Here is a 22,745-nt window from a genome sequence, read left to right as displayed (position 1 = left end):
GTGCGAACAGCCCAAGTATTTAACATGGGCGAGGAAAGGAAGCGGACCGCTTTTCTCAGCGCTTCTACCTCCGGTGCGTCCCCGGGGTTTAGAGAATGATGAGTGACTTAATGTATTGTTTTAAATTGCATGTTTCACGTCATGATAAATCAGTCTTCTATGTCGCCTGTACCAGGTGCCGCCCCTGTCACTGGTTATCTTGGCTCGCTGTCTGGCCGGTAACCAGCCGTCCGGACCGCTCCGTGAAGAAGGAGGAGGACATGTTTCTTTACTTGGAATGCGACCACACTCTATTTCTCGGATATACAGCAGGAGCAACACTGGCATCACCTCCAATTGGTCCGTCACTTCTCGTTATACACACACTTTTAGCGTCTTTACTCACAATACCCCGATGCACTACGTCACACACTACAAACTTTCCTTAAAGGGGCAGGCAATACCTGCAACACAACAGCTCTCGGTCTCATATGCAGATTGCAAGAGAAAGCAGAACTATGAACGTGAACTATTCATGTTTACTTGTATGAACTGAAATTTGAACTAGTACATGAGAGGTGTAAACTTGCACAACACTGTTTATATATATATATATGATAGGAGCCATGTACAGTCATGTGACCGATAGTAACCTCTCCGGAAATCTCGCGATACTACGAGGCGGAAGCTTGAGCTCCTCGTCCACTGGAGCCGCTGACGTTGAGCAGCGACGCTTTGGAGAGATACGAGGGGAGCGGACTGTTTGTTTTCATTAGAGAACCGGCGCTAATCGGAAGCTGCGACCCGTTCGTCTCCGTTGCCTCTCCTTCTTCACACTCTCTAGTGTCTGCGGGAAGTGTTTTCATGCGGTGCGGCTCTCGGCGTGTGCGTGAACACTTCCAGCTGGCGGCTCGCATCGGTTGGTCCGGAGGGTCATCGTCCGCGACGAGACGCCCTCTGCTCCGTTAGAGGCGACGGGTTTGGGGGAAAATGACCGGGGAAAAGGTTCGCTCCCTGCGCAAGGACCAAAGGCCGAGCAAGGACGAGGACCTCCTGGAGCCGGACGAGGAGGCGGCCACCGGGACCTTCGCCGCCTCCAAGACCAGTGGCAAGAGCCGAGCGAGCAAAATCTTCAGCAATCACAAGTTGATCAAGTCGTCGTCCACGCAGCAGCAGCAGAACCAGCAGATTAACGACAACACCAACGCGCTGTCCACATCGGATGTCATCGATGACAACAACAAGAACCCCATCATCCGAACCGGCCACGACTTCCCGGTGCACGAGTGCGTGTTTAAGGGAGATGTCCGCCGCCTGTCCTCGCTCATCCGGACGCAGAACATCGCGCAGAAAGACGTGCACGGTGAGTGAACCTGTTCCCCCGTCACACTGGAGGAAAGGGCTCCATCACGATGCTCCGGTGTCAGGGTGCAGTGGAGCTTAGTTTGTAGCTTACAGGCCGTTGAGTGTCCTGTAGCACTGGAAGTAAACGAGGCTGCTCCCTTTCAAGGCCCGGGTCACTGTTTAATTCATCCACCGTGCAACTTTATTCATTCAGTTTCTTCTGGTCAGCAAACAGAAAAGTGACCCATGGTTTTCATCTGTGCGTCCTCTGACCAGCAGCAGGGAAACTCCTGCTTATTCACAACCGGGGCTGCAGCTAACTATTGTCTTTATCAATTAATTCATCGGATCATCAGATATGTCCTTAATTCAGAATATTGGAATTTCTATCCATCTTCCCCAAAGCTCTGATGTTTTCAGGTGACAGATTCTGTCAGATGAACCCTCCAAAATCCAAATTTTCTTTAAATATGACTCAAAATGATGAAAAGATAATCAAAATAGGTGCTTGATAAAGTGTCTGTCAATTGATTAATTGACTGATTGTTGTTTCTGGGGTAAGAACCAATCATAGATTAGACATTGCTGCATTGTCCCATGACCGGTAGCATATCTTCTACAGGACGAAGTCTGCTCAGATGCTGGCCCAATCTCCAGAGACACTCCCTGGTGAAACAACAACATTGTTGTGTTCCGGTTCACACATGTGTGTGTGTGTGTGTGTGTGTGTGGAGACAGAAAGTTGCCTGCAGTTGTGTCAGTGGACGAATCTGGTCTTTCTGGTAAGTCAAAGCTCTGACAATAATCTGAGACACATTTGCCTCTGTTGTTGTTGTTGGTGTTGTGGAACTTGAACTTGCAGTTTCCAGCAGGCTTTGCTCACCTCGCTGTGGACTGGTGTGGTTCAGTGGCAGCAGTTTGTGTTTACTCACACCCACACTCAGCCTTTGGGGGAAGAAACACTGAGGCTAAAGCTGAACTGATGCACCGAGCCACTGAAATACATCAGTACACCCTTTGAGTAACAGCCAGTAGTGTAAGGACAAAGAAGTAATGCTTATTATTTATGCCACTCTTCTCCTTGGAACAACATCTGCCTCATATATGGCAAATCTAATTTAACATGAATGGCTGTAAACCACTAACAAGGCTGGTTACTGATTCACCCTCATCATCATAAAACCATATTTTCTCACCTTCTGTTCCAGTATCAGAATAAGACCATGAAAATAATGTGATTTGTTTTGAGTTATAACACGGCTGCAACTACCAATTATCATTGAGGATTCATTCAAATTTGTATCAGTGCTTGTAAAATTGGATAATAAATCACAGAAGTAATCAAAGATAAATTAAAGTTGTGTGTTAGGTCCAGTTAACTAATAGATATCTGCAGTCCATCAATCAACCAATAAGAATGGAAATATATACATCTTTGTCTCAAACTGGATTCAATTTAGTGTCTTTAGAAAACCCCCCACTGTTAGACTTAAAAAGTTTGCCTCTTTACGCAACAGAAGAAATAGTCCCTAACCAAGCAATAACTATTGACAGCAAGTTCTGCGTTATCTATTGAAAGCAGGCTGCTGGTTTTGAAAAGAAAAGCCAATTTTTGCTCAGTTGAAATCAAATTGTTTTCAGAGCTGCGAGTAAATTAAATTTTCTCCCTGGAATTGGACCGGTTGTCGAAATCTCATGGGGAGAAAATGGGACGAAACATTTGTCCTCTGGTAGAAGGGATGCTTTCAGTGCTGCCATTAAATATAAAGTGTCAGGAGAAAGTAGAGGTGGTTCTGACAACAAAGCAATTCAGCACAGATATGGCCACTGTTGTTCCTCTGCACCCCTCTATGCAGTTAATCACAACATCCAGTTGGACTCCAGCTGATCTCCAGCTTCTGTTTTCAACCACACTAGGGCCACTAGCAGGGAGGGCCCTCTTTCCAATCTGGTGGCCTCCCTGGAAGAGGTGCTTTGGAGTAGCTGAGCGGGCAGTCGGTCTTCCTCTTGAGGGATTCTCCAGTGCTTACGAGGCACATTTCACATCCTGGGAAGAAAACCTGTGCCTCCCTTCACCTAATGTAAAGGTTATTTTCTCTGAATGTGTGAGCAGACCTCCCTGTTTACCTTGTGTCATTAATAGGCCACTTCCTTGCCTGGGGGGTGCAGTAGTTTGAATGCTGCTTGACTTTGCCGGAGAAAACACAATTGGGTTTCACTTAGCATATCATTCTGTGTTTATTAGAAAGTGCCTACCAATTTTAACTTCTGATTCACCATACATGTGACTCATAGCTGCAAAATGCTGACGTCAAATTCTTGTTTATTTCTTCAACAGGAAACACACCGCTGCATCTCGCTGTCATGATTGGCAACAAAGGTGAGAAGTGTTAAAAGAATCACCTCCCTGGGCTCTATTATTGTCTCTCTCTTAGTGTCTGTCTCTGTGGCTTTCAAAATGAAACTCTCTCGGCCAGGCTGCCTGTCTTTTGTGTGTGCTGCCATTTATTAGCATGTTTTGCTTTCACGTCTTTCTCTGTCTGTGCATTTATCATCCAACGGTTGTCACAGATCATCGTCACACAAATCCCAGAAGAGAAGATTGAGTTTTTGTTCATGGACAATAAAATCTGGATTGACTATTTAATACATTCACAGAGGATATGAGAACATATTTAATCAGTGAGGATTAGACAATGATGACACTGCAAGAAATAAGATCCTCGCTGAGTCTCTTCAGACTGAGCTTCTACTACTGGCTTAAAGACTAATGATTTGAAGCTGGTGCAGAGGATCACTAACTGATATAAGAAGTCATTTTCGTTTAGTTGAGTTAGTTAACTGACTTTTTATTAGGTTGTGAAACAGAGAAGGCAGCAAATCATTCAGATATAGTATATCATGTTTCAAGGCTTTTTTTAAATAAATCTCTTTGTGATTTTGTTTTCTGCTGAATTGCACCGGCTGGACTGAAAGCATGTGCATGAAACATTAATGCACTGCCCACTCTGGGAGCCGATGCGCGTGTTTAATTTCACGAGGAGACCTCGGAACATGCTATTGAAACATTTATTTCCCCCTCCTTTTTTGCAGCAGGCTGTTGTGAGCAGTTCAGGCGCAGGTTGTCTTGTGTCGCGCAGCCCCCATTTGTTTAGTTCTCGTCATTGAAACCCATTGGCACACGGGCTGCCATCGATTTCCCATTCGCAAAGTTCAATACCTGTCGCCAGAGCAGAGGCCGTGCCACTACCGATGGGGGTTTCGGACTATGGCGTGCCCCAGTGTAGTGGTAGATGCCATGTTATGGAATTGATCGTGCTAATGAGGTTGCCTATCTCCTCCCTGCTGCTGCCTCTGTCCTCCAGGGAGGCTCGGGCCAGACATGGTGAAGGCTTCAGCATGAGATCATAGACTGGGTGTGGCTGCCCTGCTGGGATAGACAGGACAAGGCTCTCTTTTTTTATGGGTCTTGGTTTATGTGTGTCTACCCGGGCAAATGATGACACTGATTCTTGTTTAGCTACTTTAATTCTGAGCTTAAAACTTCTACAGGGGAAAAATCCCATTTAGAAGAAGACGTCACTATGAGCTTAATACAGAGCAAAATGATTTTCATGTTTGCAGTTCTGCTGCTGAAAACAAACAAAACCCAGACAAGGAGGGTTGCTATATGCATGAAACGCATGATAACCTAAATGGTTGCAGGTCTATTTTCTGTTCATAGACTTATCGTCAAACGTCCAGGAAAACAGTAACTGAAGGAGGAAAAGAAGAGATTCAAACATATTATTAAAGATGAATTGGTGATGTGTTTTTTATTTCATTGATCTCTTAAGTCACCAGCTGACTCACAATCTGTAATAGAGCACTAATGCTTTTACTGAAAATGAAACGCTTCACTAAACACTGTCACTCTTTTTGGATGATGTCATTGTCTAAACAGTTTTTCTCGTGAAGCCCATTTCCTGTCATGTCACATCAAACGACAGAGAAAGATCAAGTTTTCCTTAGCTTTGATATCTGTTTCTATGGTTACTAGAATAAAATTGTGAGCTATCTTAAATTGGTTTCAGTGATGAGAGATAACAAAGTCAGATCATCACTAAATAATCAGCCCATTAAGTCAAGAGAGAAGATTATAGTCATCATGCCCAGAACATTAACATCATTTGTTTGTGGAGAAAACATATCAACATTTTGGGTTCAGTCTGCAAAACACAAACGAGATGTTTAAGGGTTTTCTGTTCTGCCTCAGATTTGGAAACCATCCAACTCCTGTTTGATTCAGTCGCTGGGTGTGTGATCGATGGAGAAGAAGTGAGCAAAAAAGCAATTTTATAGACGCACTCAGCCTGGATGAGAATGAGTGGTGATGGTCGGGGCTTTAACAGCCCACAGAGCTTCTTGACGAGTGTCCCATGTGTAGCCGGTGCACACGGTGCAGCATTAGATTAGCACTTAGAGTCTCCACCCTGCTCTGCCTCGCTCACAGAGGTGCATGTGACTCGTGCACTTGCTGCACACGCAATTAACGCAGAAGCCCACCAGGAGACTTCCTAATATCAATACTTTCAGAACTGCATAACCGAATAAATCTGACAGCAACCCGTGGATAATGAATTATAGGATAAGTGCTAATGTATCCACCCTTATCCATCTGATTTGATTGTAATGAATGAACTGGAGTTGTTTAGTTTTTTATTTCTTGCTATAATCCTGCATGAATACACATACAAACATTGCCTTATAACTGATTAAAATGTACATCGCACCAGGATCGATAACTGATAACTGGTCAATTTAAAACTGGTAACTCTCACAGTGTACACAGCTGTTGCACGTCCAACCATGCACTATCTATACAGCTTATCCTTTAAGGGTTGTGGGGGGAGCTGGAGCCAATTCCAGCTCTCATAGGGTGAGAGGCAGGGTCCAGTTTGGTGCAGTTTGTACTGCTCACACATTGTATCACCAAATGGCTGGATGCTCTTGCGGCTACAGGAAATAGTATGTCTCAGCTCAAACTTTATAACTTTAGAAGATAAAATGCAGTATTTGATTAAAAGTGAAAAATTTGAAAGTGACATCAAAACACATGATGCACTCAGTTTGTGCCACTGGATGAGGCTACATGTCGTGTTTGTTGAGGTTGTTAAAGAGTATCATCTAAGAGCAATGTAACTGTAAGAGCATCGGTCTGTTTGCATTGTTAAATAACGGATGGTTGCTGTTATTGTCTTTGAGGGTGAAACGTTAAACATATAGCTCCTGGATTAAATTCATGCTGGAGGACATTTGAAAAACAGAAAACCTCTGGTAGATACAGAGTTTATGCATGATGATGTCTCAAACCATCATCAGAAGCGAGGGCAGGTCTGTAGCTCATGAAACTTGGCCTGAGTGTTCTCTTCATGGTTATGTAATGTATCTCTGCTAAATGTTGCCATTATATAACACAATCATTGGATTTAGCAGGATGATATATAGGTCAAAGGCCAGATGGAATGGGAGCCTTACGACAGAAGGCAAGCTGAGCCTGGGCACGGAGCGGACTAATGCATTCACACTGAGGTTGACCTTTTTTCTTTGCTGATGCAGACCTCTTTGTGAGGCACTCTGCAGTGACATCCACTCTCTCTGGTGCCAGCCCAGCTTCTTTATTTAATGATGTTGTTAGGGTGATTTTTGTTTTGATTTCCTCACGTGTGTGCGCAGTAAAAACACAAAGCTGTGGAGGAGATTGTCACAGCTATTGATTGGCGTGTACAGTAACCAATGGGGCAGAGAGTGTGTCACACCCCTGTGCGAGAGTTGACAGCATCAACCCGCTCAATGTGGAAGTCGTGACAACAGCCCGCTCTCTGTCTCTCTGTGGTCAACGAGTTCTGCGCCTGTGGATTCGACCAAGGGATTGGACAGCGTAGGGAACTGGAGGAATTTAAAGTCACTGGGAAGGATTTAAAAATTCAATGATAAAATGATTAAATGCCAACAAGTACAGGAAGAGTCATCAAAGAGCTGAAACTGGAATTTGTATGTATGGCTACTGAGGGACAATAGATAATCTAGAGAGGCACTCATTAGAGTGCATACCTCAGCCATGGCCAAACAGTCCCCTTTATGAAACCAGATTTAAATTCCTTAGATCCAGATTTGGATGTGCACTTTAATGCATAACCCTCATAAATATCAGTCCCCATACATGTACGATTTTTTTTCGTCAAAACCAATAAATTATTGTGAGAGAAATTTGTGAAAATGTCAAAAAAACACCCTATCTCAAACTGTTAAAGAAAGAATACAAATATTCCTGGATCCACACCAATATTTCATGGGTTCGTCCAGGATTTGCAAGTAATCCTTCCACCGAGTTCAGTGGTAATTCGTCCAAAGGTTTTTGCGTTATCCTGCTAAAAACAGACAAACAAACCAACCATCAACCAAATAGACATGGGTGAAACCTTGTCCCGCGTTCCAGGCCCTCAGAATGATATCACACCCAAATAAGCCGAGTTGATAGCGTTCTAGTTGCACAGGAACAATGTTATCGTTAGCCAGCTAGCTATTGTTATTACAAAAAGTTCATAATAACGCATTATGTGGCATTTCACGCATACCAGTAAAACGTCCACAGACAGAAATTGGACAGTACTATGTGTACAACACATTTAATGACAGGAGTGCTAATATACATCCTCCTACCTTCCGAGTCGAAGTTCCGACCTGGAGTGGGAAATTCTGTGGTTTGATGGACTACGTCAATAATACTCCTGGGCAGAGGAAATTAACAATTAGCACAGGCACACAGGATATAATCGTGAAATCCTGCAATATTATGTGTATTAATCGATCTTTTGGAGGTAGTCAGACTTTGGACGATCTATAGCACTTAACATGCAGATCACGTCACAGCGAATTGGGCAGAAATATAATGAGAAGACGAGTTTAGACGAGTCACCATCCAAGTCTTTGAACTTCAGCCGCTCCCCTGGTGCGAACACGATTACTTCCCACTGGCCTGTCTTTGTTCATTTTCGTTTTCTCAACCTTGGGTTAGAGCTGCACGTTAAGGCAAAGCTGTTGCTAGAATGTAGCTGAAATACTTTGGGTGCTGTCAAAAACCTGTCTTTTTATCCCCGTGTAACTACACCCCTGGGACAGCCTCTCTGCTCTTTGTTGTGAGGATAATGTTTAATTAGGATGAGGTTCTACATGCATTCCTCTCCATCATAAAGAATGTATGAGACGCTGGCCTCTCTCATATGAATAAAACATGGTTGGTATGTGGATCATTGAGGGGATGTGGTAGTTTAGACTGTGTGTTGTGCTTGATTTTTCAAAGAGCAAGATTAGCTCCCTCTGCCTCGGGACACCAGGTTGGCTCTGTAGTGTTGATGTTGGCGTGTAGCAGAGGAACAGGTCTGAACACGAGGACAGTAACCAGGTATATTGAGCGGCTTGTGTGCGGCTTTTGTCAGACTAAGAGATCAGTGCCGGGCCGATCAAACAGCCCCACTTACTCACTCAGCGGCAGGCTGTTCGCAGTTAGCCTCTGCTCTTGCATTTGGGCAATTTTCTGCTCACAGGGCTACGACTGCTCCTGCCCAGTGGTTAGACTGAGCCGCAACAGACGCCAACAATATGACGAATTGTGTCGTGAAAAAAAACTGACAGCTGAGCCAGAACAACAGGTTTTATTTTCTTTCTGTTTTTTTTTTGTGCCTTGCTGTAGTTTGTTGACACGAAGCCCAGAGGCAGAGGAGGGTTTTTTTGTGTGCTGCAGATGGTGCCACAGAAAAAAGGGATGAGTCTCTCTGGCTGTTTTCCTGCACAGCTCCGAGGGTAGCTCTGTACAGTGTGATGTTTTCAATGTGATAATATTTTCCCCGTTTTACAGCAGTATGTCGGCCCCATATGGCTCTTTGGTTAATGGGTCAGCTGTCACCTCAATCCTACATACAATCTGTCCCTGTATAAAACCAGGATTATTTTTAAATATGCAATGCCACAGGAAGAATCGCTGCTTGGTATCATACATGCTTACAGCAGGCGGCAAGTCAGTCGTGTGTACCTGAATCTACTGCAAGATGTGGTACATTTGCGATCAATGCATTTGATTGGCCAATAAGCAGAGATAAATAGGGCACATATGCATAAATACAAAATGAATGAAAGCCAATGATGGGGTCCTAGAACTGACTTTATTTCCAGCCCTGTCCATTTGTTGGTTGGGTTGTATGTTAGTTTGTGAAGGAGATAACACAAGTTGCATCAAGCTACTGAATATATTTCTACGAAACTCCACAATACTAAAAAAAGTCAGGTCCATTTAGAGAACTGATACCTGGGTTTGTTGAATTTAAGAGGACTGTTCCAGGTGGAGGTATGAGTGTCATTCTAGTTGTAGTTCATTTTGACTGGTTCTTGCTTTAAGACAAGCTGAAGGGAAAATTAGACCTGGCGTCAGTGTTGACATGGAATTAAAAATAAGTATCCAGGTGTTTATTGTCCTGTTTGACTGCGTGGGAGTATCTTATTATGAATTACATGTGATAGTTACCATAGCAACGTGAAGTCGGTCTCATCTGATAAATCTCCTGAGGAAATGATCATTTGTTCTCTGTGTGTTTGTAAAGCAGGTGTTATCCTTCCTCCTTGTCTTAACATTGTGTGTTCAGCATTGTGGTTGCATCAGATAGAGAAATGAGAAAAGCCATAAGCTCTTATTCTTCCATTTGTTTAATAATTCATTTTCTCTCCACTTGTTTCTCCATGTTCTTTGTCTCTCGGGTTAAAAGGAAATAAATGTATTGTACCTAAGAGTCGCCTCTTACCCCTTCAGATGTTTAGATGCAGACTTCTGCTTCTGTTCTGTTTTATAAAACCAGTTTATCTTTTATTGTGGCTAAAGCCAGGTCTCATCACCTGGCTTTTGCTCGATTTAAACACATCTCCAGTTCCTCTTGTTTGAACAGAAAGCACCTGCCAGGGCTTTTTACTGGGGTTTTAGAACCTTTGTGATGGTAGCACCTGTAGAGTCGTGTTCATAAGACACATTAATACAAATGTTTCTCTTTCCTTTGCTGATGTCTGTGTCGCTGGTCTTTTATTTGCATGCTTTTTTCATTTGTGTCTTTCTTTTCCTAATTGCGATGCCATGAGTAAACCCTATCATCCATGTACGTTAGTGTTTAGTAATAATCTTCCTGTCTGTTTGGACCTCCTACAGAGTGTGCACACCTGCTGCTGGCCCACAATGCACCAGTGAAGGTGAAGAACGCTCAGGGATGGAGCCCCCTTGCAGAGGCCATCAGCTACGGAGACCGGCAGATGAGTAAGTATCTGTGACTGACTGGCTGTCTCTGCCTGGTCATACACTGAGACAGAGCTTTTGAAACTCCCCCACCAGCACCACTGCTTCATCCTGATCACCTCGTCAAAGTGTCAGCCAACTCACTCACTATAACAAACGTGGCTTTGGTGCAGCTTCAGTTGGGATTTTCTTGTGTGAAAACATTGAAGTGGGAGAGAAAAGGTCCCAGGGACAGATGCAAACTAACAAACAGCTCGGCACATTCTGCTTCCCAGTGAGGCCGTGACGCCGGCCTGCCTCCTTTGTCCCTCAGAGAGACGGGACATTCCTCAAGGGCCCTCTGGCTTTTGTGCTTCGATGAAAGGCAGTTCATTAGATGTTTCTCTCTCTCTCGCCTGTCATTGGCTGATTAAGCTCGGGCCCTTTTCACGCCCATTTCCTGCCCACAGTCCAAAGTCTGGATTAAACTGGGGTTTGAAATATTAAAATGTTATGTATCCAATGACCGTTAATAGTTATTATCTCATTGTACAAGAAACTGGCACCTAGATCTATCATGCAGGGTTTTTAATGCTATTGATGTAAGAGGGAAGCATGAGAACACTCTTTGTATGCAGGCTGTACAGTTTAATTGAATATGAACATGGGGATGTTTGAAAGATGCATTTTGTTCATTATCTACTTTAAGTTCCTAATATGTTAATCATGGGGATTTTGAATAGATCATGTCACTTGGTTTTGCCGGCTGTTTGTACAGGAAGAATCAAACCGGTTTATAATGAAAATTGACACGAAGCAACCCCAGTTACCTTCCATGTGGTTCATTCAGTTTTGTTCTGTAAGACAAATACAGCTTTCATACTGTGTGTGAAATGCTACAAATTGATTCTGGTTTATGACTGACAGGTCTTAGAAAGAGAGAACGGCTCTTCTAGTTCGATATGAATATAAATACCTTGATGTCATTTCAAAATTGTCATTATTATGCATTTTCTTTTTTAGCCATCTCCATTGTCAGAGCATGTGAATTGCCTCGCAGCCCATCGCAGTTGTTGAGAAGAATGAATGCACTTATCTTTGCTTTGTTGTGAATTGATCTGTCAGAAAATATGTTTGGTTTGCTGTGAGTTTGCGAGTAGTGTCTGATTGGCTGGGCCTGTGTCTGAGGGGATCAGACGGAGGACAGTACAGACTGAGTGGGTCAGTTGACTGATCTCTTCAATCATCTGTCAGGTTTCAGAGGAAAGAGGCCTTACAGCTTCTGCTGAGCAGGACTTGTCTTTGCCTCCTGGGCGAATTTATTGCCACACTAATGTACAGGCCAGGCAAACAACACTCTCATTGCACTGATCAGTGTGATGCTGATCCAATGACTGCATTCACACTTTCCTTCTATAGGATTTTACCTGGCTGCCATGATGACATTTAAGGTGAAAGATGTTGAGGGAAACTTGACCTTTTCTGTATTCAGTGCATGTTGAGCATGAGCCGAACCGAGCCCTGCTTATCATTCAATGACACCCAGGAGCTTTGTTTTACAAACAGGGTCATGTCCTAGACTGAAGCAACGCTTCAACAAATTTCCATATAGACTGTCCTATTACCAGGCAAACTTCTCGAAAGCAATAAAAAAAAAAGTGAATGTGTTGTTTTTGGTGAATATTTATGGCAAACTTTTTCCGATATCTACCCACACTTGCAGCCATTTGAACAAGGTGTTAAAATGTGGCTCAGAAATAGATTTTGTCAGTGTTTGGTTGAGAAAGATCTATTTCCATCCTCACTCGGCTGCGTCGTCAGCTTCAGGAGTTTGTTTAAAGAGCTGCTTCAGTCAGAGTTAGTGTTTGTTCAGATGAGGAACATGTCAGACTGCAGTGGTCTTTGTAGTTGACTGTTGAATAGAGAACCAGATTTGAGTTTGCTGCCAAAACTATGTTTATGTGAGATTAAATGAAATCTAGCAGCTAGTCAAAAGTTATACGCCTGGAAAAGAGGGTTAGGTTTTTTTTTGTTGGTCTGATTCAATCCAAGTTGAAGGTCGCCGTCTAATTTTCTCTTGATATCTTCAAAATCTGTGGAATATTGGATTATTTAAGAAAAAAATCAAGATCAAGTGATCATCCCCTTGTGACTTCAAAGCCACAAAAAAATCACTGGCTGAAATGTGTAACGTGTTTCTGAGTGATATGTGGGTTATATAAATGATGATGGAAGCTTTGTTTAACCATCAGTGTTTGTCTATATTTGGGGGAACTGACCAGGTGGGAATATGGTGCAAGATTCTGTTGGAACTTCTCCCCAATAACTGATCTCATTTATACTCAAAAGATGCAAGTGTCTTTACTTTCATATGTGGAGTAAAATAGGAGTTAATCCTAAATATTATTTTTGTTTCTTAGTCTTCCATTGAGACACAAAAATAAAGATTGAACACAGAAATGTAGATTTCACATATACAATCAAACACAAATAAACATTATTACATAGACTTATAACTATCTAATAAGTGCAGCTTCTTCAGGCAACATTTTGAAGATTTGTAATATATTTGAAACACAGTGGATCTTTGTTCTATGCTTGAACTTGAGTCCTTAACAGCCGTAGTATAAGACGTCCAATTAAATACTCCAGGTTTTATAGCAAAGTAAAAAGGCCATTTAAAAAGCAATATCACATCTGACAAAATACTATAAAATATTAACACAAATTTTATTTTATGATAAAGTACTTTTCACTGACATCTGTTCCTGTACAGCCCTGAAGCTGAACTAAATCATCTTTTCCTCCTCACTACATTCACAGACTTCTTGAAAGCAGCTTGTAAGTTTTTAATCAGATGTTCAAAAGTCCTCGTGCTGCACGGCCGTCATGAGTCTTTTTAGATGTCTTGTAAAATTAATTGACTGGGCCTCAGTAAGTTTGAAAGTACATTCATTCAGGCCTGTTTGCAGCGGCCCAACCGCTTGACAGTTCCACACAGGGACTCCACAGGGTAGCTGTGTCAATATTGACTGTTCTCAGATTATTGGATAATTCTCCAGTCACAGCCAAGAGCTACTTGTTAAATGGCAGCAGTTTGTGGTGACTTCAATGCAAAAACGGTCCTGATTCTGCCTCTGTTCATTAATTTCAGGAGGTGAATTTACTGAGATCACTCACCTCATTAATGCCAGGAAAGTGTCCTAATCAGTATCAGAGTGAATTAGTGCCAGCATGGAGAGTCAGTTTGGTTTAGCGCTGAAGCAGTCAGGATTGGTTTCCTCGGTGTGTGCTGGACAGGTCGGCCGTGGGCAGATGGTGAGATTGTACTCCGTTCCTTATCCCGCTGAGACGCGGCAAGGATCAGGAGGAGCCCCATTCAGGGCTTGTCTTCACTCATTAGGCAGCCGGGCCACAAAGACAGCCCTCTTCCTCTACCTGTGTCTGCGTCAACTGCCACGCGTGTCATCGTGTGTATCATGTCTGTGTGTGCATTGTGTTCTCATTTGGCCCTGTTTTACCCCTGCCCCCTCCACGCCACCTCGTCTGGAGCACCGGTCACACCATATGAACAACATGTTTGTGTGTGTTGACTGACCACGTGGACATAAAGCCGCACAGTTAGGTTGCTGATGATGCCATATGTCCACTGTTGCTTTTCATGCTAATAAAACAGAGGGCGATTTGAGTGTCACAAGCCAAATATTTTCTTTTTTCATCACTGCTTCCATGAGTTTTGAAAGTGGTAATATAATCCCCTCCTGGCTCCATAAAACCACCACAGTTATGTCGATGGGTTGCTGATGCTCCCATTCCGCTTATATACAGCAAATGACATTCAAATAAATGCTTACATTAACAAGCAGGGCTCCTGCAGCCACTGGGCACAAGAGATGTGATGGCTTGTGAATGTAGCGCATCACGGTTAAGAGCCTGCTTGGAGTGTGTCTCTCCCAGGTCATTAAGGAGTTATGGGGGCAGCTCATTAGCAGGCAGCTCCATGTCTGCCTGGCTCGTTCCCTTTGAACTTCCTGGAATGGTTTAATCCCTGCAGGTGGTGCGCAGGGATTAGTCGGACGCTGCTCGGAGTGCCCCATGTTGCTGCAGGAAGTCAACATAGCTCTGAACCATAAATCACATATACATTAAAGTGCGTGCTCTTTGCCTTTTGCATGATTCACTGTCGGATGGATTTGCATAAAGAGGCAGCAAAGTTATACATTAATATACACAAGATTATTTATTACCTCTGAGCATGTGGCTGAAATGTTTTAGCGGAGCATGTGTTGTGACAATATCTGGACTACTTCTGTACGGTCCTACATCAATGCTGCATTACTCCTGCCACTGTGAAAATAGTTTTATTTTAATATTATATTAGGTCACATTTGAACTGTGCCTGCTCCAAAACGTCTCGACTTTCCTGCCACGTAGAGACAGAGCATTTCCAGTTGGCATAACAGCAACATGGCAGAGGAATTACTTTTTGAATATAGTGACTAAATGTTCTATTTGGAGTGAGTTATTTCTAGGGATCAGATTTCAAAACTACAAAAGGTGATTAACAGTCAGCTGTTATGGGAACTAACACTTGTCTCCACTTGCGAATCATTTTTCCCTCCAGACGCTCGTCAGTCACACAGCAGGGCGCTTCCTGTTTGTTGATGGGTTTGGACTCACTTGTGCTTCTTCTTCATCTGTGTTTGTCTTTTTTGTTCGTCTGTGTCCTCCAGTCACGGCGCTGCTGAGGAAGCTGAAGCAACAGTCCAGAGAGACTGTGGAGGACAAGAGGCCCAAGCTGCTGAAAGCCTTGAAAGAGGTTTGTTAGTTCTTATTTGTCTGATCGTTTCTCTCTGATGATGCTGCCCCTGATGTTTTGGTGTCTTGAGTCTTTTAACATCTCCGTTCTGCCTCTTGTACCCAGTTTACTACAGAATCCGCATGGGTATACCCAGTTTTTTTTTAAACACGGGTAAACTTCCCAATAAAAGGCCAAACTCCCACTGCTAGAAGAAGAGTTTGCCCTTCTGTTCTCCGCTGGGGCATGTTTGATGTCACAACGTGTCGTGAAGCACAGCACACAACAGAACAAGCAAATCTTTTACTTAAGTCCCTCTTTCGAACCCAAAGGCGACTGAATGAGTTTAGATCGCTCCCATCTTACACAATATGAAGAAAATATCGCTATTGCAGTTTTCTTTCCAAGATGTGAAAAGTTAATAAGTACAAAAAACGTCATCGCCATTGATGTGCCAATGCCTGGAACTTCCAGGTGCGCCATGTAATTGTGCCAGAAAAAGTGCAGTGTCAGTGCCTGTATTCTATACTGCCACAATAAAGAAGAAGTAATTAGCAGGTTCAACTGGGTGTCATGTTTCCATCACTGCTGATCAGAGCTGGAGTTGATAAAGAGTCATTTGACCCAGAGGTGAAAGCCAATTGTATCCATTCTGACTGCTGACAAATCCAGATGTTAGTGGATGTTCTTTTGACCAGTGGATCCGGGCATCTAGAGCTTATAAACACTACTGCCTGAACTGCAATAGTTTCTATGTCTCATTAAAACCAAATAAACACACAAAGAGAGTTAAATATATATATTTCACACCCACAGATACACAATCTTTGTTCCCAGACCACAATGAAGATTCTCTTTCAAAAGGGATTCTCTTCACAATGAGGTAAAGCCAAGAGGGACACACACAAGCACTCACAATGGCCCCATGCACGCCTGGCCATTTACATCTAGTCAGAGATGTGCTTGTTCAGGGTTAATGAAGCCTCACTGTGCCTCTGTGTGACATCACATGCACACATACACTGTAATACCTCTGGATTTGTTGTGTCTGGCTGACATGATGACACACAGGCCTCACACAGACACAGTAAACATTTAGTCATGTGCAGGCTGTTGCACTTCATCTACACATTTGAGCTTCACCATACAAGATCCCTTTAGTAATAGTCATGCAGCCTGACATCATGTAATTGACTCTGTAGGTGTAATCATCTGGTGATTGTAGCTTTCAGGTCATCTGTGCTGCAACAACACCCCCCCCCCCCCCCCCCCAGGAGAGTCAGGGAGAAGGTCAACAGAAGGACAAACTATCTAAAACCATGTTTTTCAACTGTGTGGTATCGAGAACCTGTTTCCATTGTTTTATCACCTCCTGTTTGACGTCTTTAAAAGCACCTTGACATTGAAAAGTGTGTTTACTGTGACAAGATGTGAACCTTCCTGGATGTTGACGAGGCACAGGTGCTGCAGATAAATTGTCTGCGTCATCATCGCTCTGAGATGATAAAAGGTCTGGGAAGGGACGATCCGCTGTCGAGCCTGAGTGAGGGAAAGATTGAGGCCACCAGTGAAGAGATCAGTACCTCCCATCAATTGTACCGAGGGGTGTCAGTCAGGACTTGTTATGGACAACATGGAATCTGTTTACTTACATGATTACCAACTATTTTCAGTAATTTCTTCATACGCCCTCCCGGCACTGTCAAAACTTACTGGGCCGAAAAGTTGGATTAATGCGCAGCTGAAAATAGTCCCAAAATAATACAGTGTTTCTTCCTTTTGTTGAACTTATCGACAATAAGACCTGAATCTGTCTTTAAGGTATGCAGCGATTCTGTTGTGAATAGCTTTGTGTTTCGACTCGTATGGTTTAACCAGTGATTCTCTATCTTCATTTGCAGCTTGGTGACTTTTACTTGGAGCTTCACTGGGACTTCCAAAGTTGGGGTGAGTCAAGTTCCACAATCTGCTGCCCCATAATATTTATGTTAACAGTTATATTGACAGTCAAATTTAATCTCAGTTTCACAAACATCATTTCTTCTGGCAAGGAACCACATGTCCCAAGTTAGAGTGTCGTCTGGAACTCAGAGGACTGACACACTATAGTCAGTAAAATATGATGAGGTCAGAGTTTTCACCTTGTGCTCCAAGGTCCACAGCTGGAGTCAAGTTACTCCCCCTTCTGGGAATGAGCTGACATACCATCCTCTCATGTGGATGAGAGTCTCCATTTATGCTTAGTCAGGGACATCTGCCAGCACCAGGAGCAGAATGTGTTCTCCAGCTGGCACCACTACTTAACAATGCAGGGCCTCGTATATGCTAATGAAGGATATTGTATGAGAGTTTAATAAATGTATCTAATGGTGCTGGTGCAGGAGAATTTGCTTTGTCAGCAGAAATCTGGTCTGAGCCCTCTGGAATTCTGTGTCTTTGTGAATTATTTACAAGGTGGGCAAGATTATGTAATGGACGCTTGATGGGAACTGTATGTTCAGTGGTTGCATAACTGTGTGTACTCAAATTTTTGTTGTTGTACGAAAGTAAACGCTTTGCTGTAAAGACAGACATTGAGATAATTTTTTTGGGCTACAGAATTACAGATTTACTATTTTCCACATTGTGTTGTGTTTTTCCCCCTCATCACTCGACTCTTCAAAAGGAAAAACAGGAATATCACGTTGAAATTTATTCAAGTATTCAGACAAAGCACCTCTGGCAGCGATTATAGTCCTAAACCTGCTTATATGACACAACGAGCTCTGCTCACCTGGATTTGGAGATTTTCTGTCGTTCTTCTCTGCAGATTCTCTAAGGCTCTCTAGGGATGTTTAATTTGGTTCATGTCAGGTCACTGGTTAGACCACTCAGGGAAATTTACAGAGTTGTCCCAAAGTCAGTTTTTTTACTGTGTGTCCAGGGTCATTGTTCAGTTGGAGGATGACTTTTTGGACCAGTATGAGGTCCTGAACAATCAGGACCAGGTTTTCATTAAGGCTATCTCTGTAATTTGTTCTGCACCTTTCCCTCAATCCTGATGAACCCCCCAGTCCCTGACCCCGAAACCCCCCCACGGCATAAAGCCACCCGAATGTTTCACAGTTGGGATTAAATGGTCAGGAGATGGTTTCCTCCAGGCAAGAGTCTTTCCAAATAATGTCTTATCAATTTAAATCATCAAAGGTGGACTTTGATCAAGTGTAAAAACTTCTCAAAGAGCTTTGAGAGAAAATAATATTTCAGTTTTTCTTTTTCAATAAATTCTTTGTCATTAGGGGCGTTGAGTGCAGATTGATAAATAAAATATTTGAATGGTTTAAGTTTGATGGTGCAACACAACAAAGTCAATAGGTGACCGGGTTGGAATATTTAGTGAATGCGAAGAATCATGTTTAAACCAACACGTCCCATGGATCCGTGCTCACATTGCTTGAGGGATTTCTTTCTTGGTGCCGTTCAGGCCTGATGAGACCAACAAGCCTGTTATACTCTTCTGGGTTGAAGAACCCAGTGTTTTGTGTTGTTTTTTCCAATGCAGCCATTCAAAGATCTTCACTAGACTTTTAAACTCCCCGTTAAATTCTGTGCATCTGAAACAGCAAAGGAAAATTAAGCCTCTTGTTTCAGTGACTTAAAGCCTTGTGGGGGCTCTGAGTTATTAAATATTAAGCCACAGAACTAGACGTGCACATGGTCTATATGCTACAGGAGCTTTGAAGTGGTCGCCTTCATTGAGTGAAGTTTCTAAATCGAGGCCCCTCCAAGATGTATGACACGTTTAACTGAATCTTTTCCTGTTGCAGTGCCTTTGCTCTCCAGAATCCTGCCTTCAGACGCCTGTAAGATCTACAAGCAGGGCATCAACATCAGGCAAGTCCTCTCCACAAATGGAATGCATACATGTCAAAAATGTGGTAATTAAATTAGCTTTGGAACATTATATGTTATTAATTTTCTATTTAAGTAAACAAGGACCAGCTTAACGGAAACGGCATTGAAATAAACTGCAATTCCTCAAGAAAACCGATGCAGACAAAGATGTCAAATCAGAAAGTTGAGATGCAAGATCTTTTGACAATAAAGGCAGATGCTGCTGCTGCTGTAAATACAAATTTTAAAGCAGAATTTATACGTCACGTCCTGCCACAGCAGCTGACCCTCACCGGAGCGTGCCGGACATTTTCCTCTTCTTGTCAACGGTCCTGTCACGGACAATCTCCTGTATTGTTCCTCATAATTGAAAGAAAAACTCCGGAAAATATCCAGACCCTTAACACACAACTGTTAAAGTGTTGCTGAGCTTACAAACAAAGTGGTGTCAGCAAAACTCCAATGCAGCTGACACACACACAAACACACACACACACATACACACACACACAAAACAATGAAACTATAGTAGGAATCCACAATTCTGTGTTTTAGGCCGCCTCTGTAGCACGTGCACAGTTAGTAACCCACTGCTCAGTTTACTATAAGTTATTTTTGTTTGCTTGACAGACGAGGGCAGGCCCTTATCCAGCACATACGCGCATGCTTCTATATTTGGGCTCCACAACATATCAACGGAAAGTATTTGAAGGAAAAATTCAATTTGCGTGAGTTGGCCTTGATGCGGAGCTCGTCGTTACTCAGAATCTGCTCCTGTCTGATTTGGTATTCAAAATGCCCTCTGATTATCCTGGAGTTAAGGAGATGGTTAAAGAACTGTCACCGTGAGCTACTCTACTTTCTTGTGCTACAGTGTGTCAACCTGTCACAGCGACTCTCAGCACCCAGCACTTTGTTTCTACTCTTCAAAAGATGAATGTTTTTCTCTCTGCTATATTTGACTCCAGGACTTCCCATTCTGAAAAAAATATATATAGACTCTTGATATGTTGGTTTCCCGTGGCACGATTATTATACACAACGGCTCTCATCTTTCAGACCAAAGGTGTGACAGGTTTTCTTCAGCTCACACTTTTTCACAGTGTCTCCTGCAGAGTTAGATGTGACCCACAGTAAACCCAGTTGAGCTCCTCTGCTGTCATCTTCTGGTTACTTCCCCTGTTTTCTCCTTTCATTTCTCCGAAGTTCTCACACTAAACTATCTTAAATGTTTGTTTGTGTGTAGACTGGACACCACCCTGATAGACTTCACGGACATGAAGTGCCAGCGCGGTGACCTCAGCTTCATCTTCAATGGAAACGCCATCCCCTCCGAGTCTTTTGTCGTGCTGGACAACGAACAGAAGGTTTTCCAGCGGATACACCACGAGGTGTGTGAGACCCACACAGATATGAATGTGAAAGTATAAAGCCTCATTTACAGAGTTCACATTACAACAAACTTATTTACAGTTATGGATAGTGAGTGTTATTATTGATGAACCTGCTGATTTCTGTCTCAATTCATCGGTTTGTCTGATAAATGTAAAATCTATTTTCCTACAGCCATTTTCATATATACCTTGTTTTGGTGTGTTCTGTCTTTTCCATAGTTTTCTACTTGTGTTGATGCTCATGTTGTGTACCTTTTAGGAGTCGGAGATGGAGACGGAGGAGGAAGTTGACATCCTGATGAGCAGCGACGTCTACTCTGCCACACTCTCCACCAAGTCCATCACTTTCTCCAGGGCGCAGACTGGCTGGCTGTTCAGAGAAGACAAGACGGTCGGTGTCATGTTATTGTCCTCGATAGCGTTAGCGTGAGATTGATTGTCCGATTGTTATTGTTATTCCCACTGCTCCCACTTTCCCAAACGCTGCTCCGGGTCACAGGGTCTCACCAGCTCCAGGAATTCCAGGAATCTTCAGTAGCTTTTCCCAGACACAAAGTTGGAAATTTGATTAATTCTTTGGGAAACGCAGGAAATGGACTGGAGACGATGCACAGGGTCTCAGTAAACAGATTTCTATCAGCGTGTAATGTACACAATATGTTATGCTTTGAGTAAACCAGACAGTTGACCCCTGCACCTGTAACTTCTACGCCTGAAAACAAATCAAACAAACAAAGACTGATAGAATATGTAAGGCCATGAAAGGTCTTAAATGGGAAACAAGAGAAACCAAATTGTTCCGTTTACTCTTTCTGAACTGCTCTCCGTTTTGTTTGACTTTGCTTGATGGGTAAATGTTTTTTTTCTGGGTCTTCTTACTATTTTACCTTGAACTCCCTCCACTTTCCTGATCATATTTCCTGTGCTTCAAACCCACACCAGGCAGGAAAAGACAGTAAATGAATTGGGGGTAGCAGCAGTGATAACCCCAGGAAGGAACCGCAGGTGATAGGCTCAGGGTTAAAAACAACACAGACGGGGTTAGGGCGACGCGGAGGCGGTGAAAGAGATATGTGGAGATTGCTCCTTTGTCCTTTTGACGTGGGTTTAAAAGGGAAATTGGCGGCTCAGCGGGGGGGGACTTATCTCGCTGTTTCTTCTCTCTCAAGGAGCGCGTGGGAAATTTCCTGGCAGATTTCTACTCGGTGAACGGCCTGGTCCTCGAGTCCAGGAAGAGACGGGAGCATCTGAGCGAGGAGGACATCTTGAGGAACAAGGCCATCATGGAGAGCCTGAGCAAAGGAGGGAACCTCGTAGAGCAGAGCTTTGAGGTGAGTCGGGACGTTTGTCACTGGTCGACTCAGTAGAGCGACAGAGCAAACAGTCGCGTTTACAGCATCTGTCCACAGCTGGTGCGTGGTGCTACAGAGCCAAACCATAATTACCCATGATTGTGAATGATAATTTGGGTTATGGGGCCACCTTCAGCACGGAATCCGCAAACTCCCTCAAACGTGTACACACACACACACACATGTATTTTTATTGTTGGCTATGAGGGTTTCTGTCGGACCACGTCTGTAACTTTCCAAAATCAACGATCCAAGGATCTGCCAGCTGTGCAGAGGTCAGAGAGGAGTCGAGGGTTGAACTTCTCTATTGCTCTGTTTTTCCTTTTGTTACACAACTATTTCTATCTCCTCAAAACTCTATTTTGTCCAAGAGACTCAAAACTATCTCCTTCTTTTAGTGACAGCTGGATTTTAACTCCATGGTCACTTTGGGCTTTGGACCTTTTTGACCAAAAGGTTTTAATGAATTATGGAACAAGTGTGAAGGACAAGCATCTGTATGTAGTGTCTGTTTTTTACGTTTTCTGATATGAAAACTTTTATTTACAGAATAAACTAAACATACCGATCACTGATATATTGGAGGTTTTTTTACTCCCTAATATTAATACATTGATCCCCAAAAACCCATATAAGCAGATTTCTACAAATGAGACAAGTGCCAGATGAAGATTGATCTACACACAGTCATTCTGTTGTGTGTATTTAACGTT

At 43.0% G+C, this 22,745-nt stretch overlaps 1 protein-coding gene across 2 annotated transcripts in view; it reads left to right on the top strand.

The window, feature by feature from the left end:
- The first annotated feature begins 685 nt into the window (after nt 1–685).
- LOC133960621 (ankyrin repeat domain-containing protein 13C) overlaps nt 686–22,745 on the top strand; it is a 28,256-nt gene continuing 6,196 nt past the window's right edge. Inside the window, exons 1-9 of one of the 2 annotated variants that reach the window (XM_062395377.1) lie at nt 686–1,342; nt 3,662–3,703; nt 10,553–10,657; nt 15,349–15,434; nt 17,315–17,360; nt 19,220–19,286; nt 20,533–20,677; nt 20,940–21,071; nt 21,850–22,011. In XM_062395377.1, coding sequence (XP_062251361.1) covers nt 970–1,342; nt 3,662–3,703; nt 10,553–10,657; nt 15,349–15,434; nt 17,315–17,360; nt 19,220–19,286; nt 20,533–20,677; nt 20,940–21,071; nt 21,850–22,011 — 1,158 coding nt within the window. In that variant the 5' untranslated portion in view covers nt 686–969. Of the gene's footprint in view, nt 1,343–3,284; nt 3,405–3,661; nt 3,704–10,552; nt 10,658–15,348; nt 15,435–17,314; nt 17,361–19,219; nt 19,287–20,532; nt 20,678–20,939; nt 21,072–21,849; nt 22,012–22,745 lie in introns of those variants that run through there. The other variant, XM_062395378.1, reaches the window with a different exon arrangement.

Source organism: Platichthys flesus, chromosome 9, assembly GCF_949316205.1.
Source record: "Platichthys flesus chromosome 9, fPlaFle2.1, whole genome shotgun sequence".
Classification (NCBI taxonomy): Eukaryota; Metazoa; Chordata; class Actinopteri; order Pleuronectiformes; family Pleuronectidae; genus Platichthys; species Platichthys flesus.
This window is presented reverse-complemented; position numbering and strand designations above follow the sequence as displayed.